This window comes from Triticum aestivum, chromosome 7D (genome assembly GCF_018294505.1).
Source record: "Triticum aestivum cultivar Chinese Spring chromosome 7D, IWGSC CS RefSeq v2.1, whole genome shotgun sequence".
Lineage (NCBI taxonomy): Eukaryota > Viridiplantae > Streptophyta > Magnoliopsida > Poales > Poaceae > Triticum > Triticum aestivum.
This window is the reverse complement of record NC_057814.1, coordinates 607,856,848-607,865,187: the sequence shown is the minus strand read 5'-3', so window position 1 is coordinate 607,865,187 and position 8,340 is coordinate 607,856,848. Positions and strand designations below refer to the sequence as shown.

Here is an 8,340-nt window from a genome sequence, read left to right as displayed (position 1 = left end):
GACAAGGATAGAAGATGATCTGTTGAAGTTGAGACCAATACTTAAAGTATTTTTGACATATCTTACTATACGTTTTTGCAGCAGTCAAATGAACAGTAGTGGGTGCATGAAGGAACTGAGATACTTTGTTGACAACAAAAGAAATATCAGGTCTGGTGAGAGTAAGGTATTGAAGTGCTCCTACCAAACTTCTGTATTTTGTGCTATCTTCTTGACTCAGAGGTGTACTTTCTGTAAGAGATAACTTTTCTGAGCTGGACAATGGAGTGGGTGTGGGTTTACAACCTTGCAGGCCAGCCTTCTTGACTAGGTCAGTAGCATATTTTTCTTGAGAGAGATGAAGTCTATCCTTGTATTTCTTCACCTCAATTCCACCAGTGTTCAGTCTCAGAAATGCTGAACATAACTTGTTTCTAATACTTGTGCGGCTGAAATAGATTTTCATTTGCGCTTTTAGTTTGCACGAGAGACTCAAACTACTTGATTCCTGTGACAAAACTGTAGCGACTTGTTTCCCGTACTTTCCTGCAAAAACAAAATGACAAAAACCCCATTTTTGACTGTCCTGTCACATCTTTCTCACACGAACACCTGCCCACACACAGCAGAGGGACTGCTGTTTCAGTATATGCCAAGTATACTTCGTAGAGTATAGCAATTTCTACATGCTCTGTTATGTATTCATGGAAACAACCACAAATGTGCATCCAGTATGGAAACAAGCTTCTAGAATTGAACAAGTTACTACTTCACCTGAGCCTCACAAATACTAAAAACAAGTCTCAAAGTTAACAAGTCACAAGAGGTTACAGCAGTTCAGTCTCACACATACTGAAAACAAGTTCTAGAATTAAACATGCCACCAGAGTTCAGTCTCAGAAATGCTGGAAACAAGTTGCTGGACTTAAACAAGTTACCAAAGTTCAGTCTCACAAAAGTACGCCATACTGAACTGACAACCATAGCAAATCCACAAAGTTAGTGCCCTAGTCAAATGATAAACTTCCTCCACCATGCGAGAATTTCATACATATTGCTGGCCTAGAGAAGCTTAGTAACAACTGGCGGAACTCTTCGCCGTTGCTTTCAGAGATTGAGTCATGGAAAATTACTGTCACCCTTTCTAACATTGTCGCCCACTTGAATAACCTTTCCACAAGAGCGAGTTCATGTTCAGTTCCTCTCAGGCCATTGATTGCTACTTCTTTGAGGCAAGGTAGCACGAGGTCCTCAGTTTCCCAATTTGATGGCTCAGCACAAATGCAACCTGGTTGGCACACAAATGCCTGAATCAAGAGGAATAACAGCTTAAGATTAACTGATATGGTTTGAGATAAGAGACATGAAACTAGAAATTATTAGACTGCATGGATACTCTTAGATATGTCAAGAATAAAAGCAGACAAATTAATCTAGAACCAGAATATTGCTGAAAGTATAATTGTTGTATGCATATGGAAAACCGTAAAGCCAACAGATTATAAACCTTATACGAATGCTGATGTATCATGCTATCATCAACCCATATAAAAATAAAAGAAGATTTTATATTTGCTATAGAAGATCAAATGAGGGTTCCAATTTTTTGCTGGAAATATGACCCCATCAATTTGTTATGGCATTTCCAACAGACTTGTAATCTTTTGAAATAAAACCTACTGCAAAGTCACGAATCCAAGTAGTATATTACTTTTGTCAAGTTTGATAAGCAACACTTCAGTATCTAACCCTAACCAACAACAAGAGTAGGGCAACTTGCTGCTAAGCAATGGGATTTCCCACAAACTTCCTTGCTGCCGATTTTCTTTTAAACTAAGTATAGTGTTACCTTAGAGTCCCTCCGAGTAACAAGTTGAAGCGTGAGCTCTCTTATACCGCTAGACATCTTGAGAACATGGAATGAGCTGGCTCCAAAGGAATGTCCACATGCCAATACAACCAGTCCCAAGATGGTAATGTTAGGCAACTTTGTCATCTCTTCCATCAAGAATCGTTCGTTGCCATGGACCTGCAGGTTCATAGGAAGTCATACAATAGGTCAATAGTTGGACAAGGACACAAACATGTCATTTTTCTACAAAGTGACTAACACACATTAATTAAACAAGTCCACTTTTCTGTGCATTGTTGTGAATTTTCAATTTTGTATGGCTTCGCAAGTATTCCAAATGATATATTCCTCAAGTTTAACTCTCAAAATTTGGTTATAATCGATTGACTCACATACCGGCAGATAGAAAAGGATGAGAATAAGTTTGCTGATATGGTGAAAATGTTGTGAAAGCATCAAGCTGTGATGATTGCGTGCAGAAACTGTATCTCCTCCATATACACAAAGAGGATTGGTGGTCAGTTGTTGGAGATTTGGCATCTCGCCAAACAAAACAGAGCTAGGATCATAAGCACCCCTCCAATCAAGTGTCACCAGCTGAGGAGCTGAGATGTTGGCAACTGGTTGAGCTTGATTCAGAGGATCGGTGAAGCAAAGGAATACTTTTAATTTTTGCAGAGACAGGGCAACGATATTGAGCTGCTGCAAGGTATGCAAATTCCGCAGTTCCAATTGTACGAGAGATTCCGACTGGATTGTGAAGTTGTCCAGACCCCTGACACTGCAAACGGAAAGGCGACGCAGAGATGGACACCGTGATGAAGAGACAACGTCACTGAGGCTGCACGGACCGTGCAGCTGTATGCGAACCAGCTCCAGATCGGTGAGCCGGGTAAATACGCCGGAAGGCGGCAGGGTGAGGCCAATAGAATGTAGATCGAGCACGACCTTGGTTGCTTTCTCGAAGCAAGGCAACTTCAAGGTACCTCTTTCCCCCGCAGGGGCCTCATTCATGGCCCCCGTGTTCTTGAAATGCAGGACACCAGAGAGGCCGCGCGCGGCGAGGGGGAGCCATGCCGCAGCGATTTCGGGGGTGACCTCAATGCCGGCAACGAAGAGGTGGTGGAGGGCCAGCGCATCATGGGCGGTCAGGGCGGCGCGGATGCGGTCGGGGTCAGTGCCGACGGGGAAATGGAGCTCCGGGAGGAGAGCCCAGACGCGGCGCCAGCGGCGGGCGAGGACGCTGGTCCGAGCGGCGACGGGGCCGTCGCGGAGCTTGAGGAGGATGTGGAGGAGGACGTCGTCCGGCAGCGCGCTGAGGCGGTCCTCGCCACCTCCAACGCCGACGCCGGCGGCGACGGAGAGCTTTCGCCGCCGATGCCCTCGCGTGCGCTCCATGGAAGCAGGAGGCAAGAGGGATGTGGCGCGCCTCGGGTCACACCATTGCCGGCCGCCGGTGGATGGGCGTAGGAATGGATCGGGGGAGCCTGGAGCTGGACTCGATGGATTTGGGGTCTAGGGTTCTCCAGGGATTGGGGATTTCTTGGTGGATCGGGGGAGGCTGGAGCTGGACGGAGAGCTTTCGGACTTATTTTATTCGGATTTACTTAGTTTTTTTAGACGGGATTTGCTTAGCTATGTCACATAGCTAGAAGGTCGTGTAAAAGGCCTCCGGCCCTAAAAATTCCGACCCGCAGGATTTATGTTTTCGGCGGGCCAAACAGATCCCGCATATTAGCTCGGCCATAAAAAAAATATACGGTGTCCCGGATATGCCGCCTCTTTGCTGCTATATACACGACACCGGCCAGGGGAGGAGGGGGTGGGCATTTATGGTTAGCCCCCAGAAACCCCCCGTCGTGATTTCATCCTCTGTCGCTAGATTACATTTGCTTCGGCGAGAAATTCCGCCTTCCTCTCGTCTGCTTTTCCCTTTCTACCGAGATCGATGGCCGGCGGTGCTGGTGAAAGTCGTGGCGGCCATGTCGGGTCGCCACAGAGCAAGCGTGGGAAGCACGACGCGGAGGCCGGCAGCTCTAGCCGCGCCGTGGTGCTATGGAGGTCAACGGGGGCATGGGAGCATGGCCGACTCTCCCAGAGCCGCGGGCGAACACTAGTAGAAAAAGGGTCAAATGTCAAGCACATTAGTGCCGGTTTGCTTTTGAGCCGGCACTAATGTGTGCATTAGTGCCGGTTCCAACGGCTAGCCGGCCGTTTTCATTAGTACCGGTTCGTGGCCGACCTTTAGCACCGGTTCGTGCCACGGACCGGTACTAAAGTGAGTGGTGGCAGGATGTTGTCAGTCCGGGGCCCCTCCAGCACCTTTAGTACCGGTTCGTGGAACAGAACCGGTGCTAAAGGTCGTCCAACATAAACCCTTCGTCCACCCGAACTCGCTCTGTTCTTCCCCATTCCCCTCTCCTCTCTGTTCTTCCCCTCTTCCTCTCGAGCTCATCACACATTTTGCCCAAAATTTGTCAAGATTTAAAGGCCCCCATCCATTCAAATGATCACAAAGCACAAAGGTTAGCAACTTTGTCCTTTCATCTCCCATTGCTAGATTAGCTCTTGCAATGCTTTATATAGTGATTAATTTAAGAGTTTAGTAATTTGGGAGGAAATATATGTGCTAGTATTTGATTTATATGCAATTTGAGGTCAAAAATAACACTTAGTTTGCATATGTAGGTGTGGTTTACTTAGTGCCTTCTAAATCTCCGTCGTAACCACAGTCGATCGCCCGCACCGTTCCGTTGCCGGCACCACCTTGTGGTGAGCCTCTTGTTCATGAATGTTTTACATTACCAAATTGATGTTTGTGTGATTTGGATATATAGTTACTCGTATAATTATCTTACCCGTACGTTGTTTGTTATACATAGTGCCATGGTTTTGATATCCGTCCCCGTCGGCCCTCGTCCTTGTTATGATTCGGATGTGGTATATTCTCTTTTAAATCTAGTTGTTGCATTTCGTGTTTATGACAAATTATGCCCATCAAGTTGACATAGATATTTTTGTCTAGGAGGTTTGTGAACCGGAAATTCCAACCGACCCTATTGTCGAGAGGTTAAATTTAGTTGAAAGAGAAAACGAGTATTTGAAAGAAAAATTGAAAAGAATTGAGGGGGAGAAGATGGAATTGGAGTTGCATGTTGCCGATGTCGTTGATGATCACAAGATCAAGATGGAGAAAATGCGCTTGAAGATTAGAAAGATTAGAAAATATGGCATTGATAGTGAGGCTTGGTATCATTATGCTGTTGGATCAATTGTTACCTTAGTTGCGATCTTGATCGCATTTGTTGTTGCATTTAAATTCTTTAGTTAGAGAGTTATTTATTTGTTGCATTTAAGTCTTGTATGAACTTTATGTATGAACTTGTATTAATTTGGTCTTTTCGGTGTTGTGTAATGAAGATGGGCCGACAATGGATGTACGATGACCGATGCTCTCCCGAGTTCATTAATGGCGTGCAAACTTTTCTGCTTGCGGCTGAGGCAAACAAGCGGGCGGATGGTTTTATGCCTTGTCCATGTTTAGTCTGTAAGAATGATCACAATTACTCTACGTCAAGAACCATTCACGTCCACCTGTTTAAGTCCGGTTTCATGCCCCACTATAGTGTTTGGACCAAGCACGGAGAAAGAGGGGTTATGATGGAAGACAATGAAGAAGAAGAGGACGACGACAGCTATCCTGGCCATGGGTTCCCTAAATACGATGATACAACAATGGGGGAAGAAGCTGAGCCGGCAATGCGGGAAGAAGCTGAAGAAGAGGCATCAGATGAGCCCGCTGATGATCTAGGTCGGGCCATTGCCGATGCAAAGATAAACTGCGCAAGTGATTTGGAGAAGAAGAAGTTGCAGCGCATGTTAGAGGATCACAAGAAATTGTTGTACCCGAATTGCGAAGCTGACAAGAAAAAGTTGGGCACCACACTGGAATTGCTGCAATGGAAGGCAGAGAATGGTGTATCTGACAAGGGATTTGGAAAGTTGCTGGTAATGATAAAGAATATGCTTCCAAAGGACAACGAATTGCCCGAGAGTACGTACGAAGCAAAGAAGGCTATCTGCCCTCTAGGGTTAGAGGTGCAGAAGATACATGCATGCCCTAATGACTGCATCCTCTACCGCGGTGAGTACGAGGATTTGAACGCTTGCCCGGTATGCGGTGCATTGCGCTATAAGATCAGGCGCGAAGACCCTGGTGATGTCGAGGGCGAGCGCCCCAGGAAGAAGATTCCTGCCAAGGTGATGTGGTATGCTCCTATAATACCACGGTTGAAACGTTTGTTCCAAAACAAAGAGCATGCCAAGGCGATGCGATGGCACAGAGAAGACCGTAAGAAAGACGGAAAGTTGAGAGTACCCGCTGACGGGTCGCAGTGGAGAAAAATCGAGAGAAAGTATGGGAAGGAGTTTGTAGATGACGCAAGGAACGTATGGTTTGGTCTAAGCGCAGATGGCATTAATCCTTTTGGGGAGCAGAGCAGCAACCATAGCACCTGGCTTGTGACTCTATGTTTGTATAACCTTCCTCCTTGGTTGTGCATGAAGCGAAAGTTCATTATGATGCCAGTGCTCATCCAAGGCCCTAAGCAACCCGGCAACGACATTGATGTGTACCTAAGGCCATTAGTTGAAGAACTCTTACAGTTGTGGAATGGAACAGGTGTACGTGCGTGGGATGAGCACATGGGGGAAGAATTTGACCTAAAGGCCTTGCTGTTCGTGACCATCAATGATTGGCCTGCTCTCAGTAACCTTTCAGGACAGACAAACAAGGGATACCGCGCATGCATGCACTGTTTGGATGATACCGACAGTATATATTTGGACAATTGTAGGAAGAATGTGTACCTGGGACATCGTCGATTTCTTCCGAGCAGGCATCCCGTAAGAAAGAAAGGCAAGCATTTCAAAGGTGAGGCGGATCACCGGACGAAGCCTCGCCACCGTACTGGTGCTGATGTACATGATATGGTCAAGGATTTGAAGGTAGTCTTTGGAAAGGGTCCTGGCGGACAACCTGTTCCGAATGACGCTGACGGACGCGCACCCATGTGGAAGAACAAATCTATATTTTGGGACCTGCCCTATTGGAAAGACCTAGAGGTCCGCTCTGCAATCGACGTGATGCACGTGATGAAGAATCTTTGCGTGACCCTGACACCTGAGGCATGGGAGGACCAGCAACGTATGCATGGAAAAGACGGCATACATCAGGGTCATGCCAGCTACGCTCTTACCAAAGAAGAGAAGGAAATCTTCTTTGAATGCCTGCTCAGTATTAAGGTACCGTCTGGCTTCTCGTCGAATATAAAGGGAATAATAAACATGACAGAGAAAAAGTTCCAGAACCTAAAGTCTCATGACTGCCACGTGATTATGACGCAACTGCTTCCGGTTGCATTGAGGGGGCTTCTACCGGATAACGTTCGATTAGCCATTGTGAAGCTATGTGCATTCCTTAATGCAATCTCTTAGAAGGTAATCGAGCCAGAAATCATACCAAGGTTAGAGAATGATTTGGTGCAATGTCTTGTCAGTTTCGAGTTGGTGTTCCCACCATCCTTCTTCAACATCATGACGCACGTCCTAGTTCACCTATGCGAAGAGATTAACGTTTTGGGTCCTGTATTTCTACACAATATGTTCCCCTTTGAGAGGTTCATGGGAGTCTTAAAGAAATATGTTCATAACCGTGCTAGGCCAGAAGGAAGCATCTCCAAGGGCCATGAAAATGAGGAAGTCGTTGAGTTTTGTATTGACTTTATTCTTGACCTTAAGCCGATTGGTGTTCCTGAATCGCGGCATAAGGGCAGACTGGATGGAAAAGGCACGCTAGGAGGGAATCAAATAATATGTATGGACGGACATTCTCTCACTGAAGCACACTACACAGTTCTACAGAATTCCGCCTTGGTGGCTCCGTATATGGACGAACACAAGAATTTTCTACACTCCAAAGACCCGAAGCGGTCTGATGACTGGATTACACGTGAACAAACCAGGAGTTTCGCCGGCTGGTTGCAGACACGTACCATGCATGACGCCTCTATTGAAGATGACATGTACTCGCTGTCCCAGTTACCATCTTCGAATATAATGACTTTCAAAGGGTACGAGATAAATGGTAATACATTTTACACGATCGCCCAAGATAAGAAGAGCACCAACCAAAACAGTGGTGTCCGCTTTGATGCAACAACCAAGACGGGAAAGAAAACATATTATGGTTACATAGAGGAGATATGAGAACTTGACTATGGACGTGGTTTGAAGGTCCCTTTGTTTCGGTGCAAATGGGTCAATATGACACGAGGCGGGGTAACGGAAGACCCGCAGTATGGAATGACAACAGTGGATCTCAACAATCTTGCGTATGTAGACGAACCATTCGTCCTAGCTAATGATGTGGCACAGGTTTTCTATGTGAAGGATATGTCTACCAAGCCGAGAAAAAGAAAAGATAAGGAAGCGAATGCATCATACGATGA

The 8,340-nt window shown here is 46.0% G+C and overlaps 1 protein-coding gene across 2 annotated transcripts; it reads right to left on the bottom strand.

The window, feature by feature from the left end:
• Window positions 1-770: 770 nt before the first annotated feature.
• LOC123167953 (putative FBD-associated F-box protein At1g55030) lies at window positions 771-3,550 on the bottom strand. 2 transcript variants are annotated; one of them, XM_044585809.1, is made up of 3 exons: window positions 2,228-3,550; window positions 1,829-2,008; window positions 771-1,267 (listed from the first exon to the last, which is right to left on the bottom strand). In XM_044585809.1, the coding sequence occupies exons 1-3, from the start codon at window positions 3,227-3,229 to the stop codon at window positions 1,199-1,201; spliced, it is 1,251 nt and encodes a 416-aa protein (XP_044441744.1). In that variant the 5' UTR covers window positions 3,230-3,550; the 3' UTR covers window positions 771-1,198. The 2 variants fall into 2 exon arrangements, with proteins under 2 accessions (XP_044441744.1, XP_044441743.1); XM_044585808.1 differs by having other exon boundaries at window positions 771-1,286; window positions 2,228-3,525.
• Between the last annotated feature and the right edge of the window lie 4,790 nt (window positions 3,551-8,340).

What these genes read in the sequence shown, in the direction of transcription:
- LOC123167953 (XM_044585808.1), bottom strand. Translation starts at nt 3,229, where the DNA reads ATGGAGCGCACGCGAGGGCATCGGCGGCGAAAGCTCTCCGTCGCCGCC. An exon ending in TCATCCTTTTCTATCTGCCG is followed by an intron (nt 2,009 to 2,227) that starts GTATGTGAGTCA and finishes ATGAACCTGCAG; the next exon opens with GTCCATGGCAACGAACGATT. An exon ending in TTACTCGGAGGGACTCTAAG is followed by an intron (nt 1,287 to 1,828) that starts GTAACACTATAC and finishes CTCTTGATTCAG; the next exon opens with GCATTTGTGTGCCAACCAGG.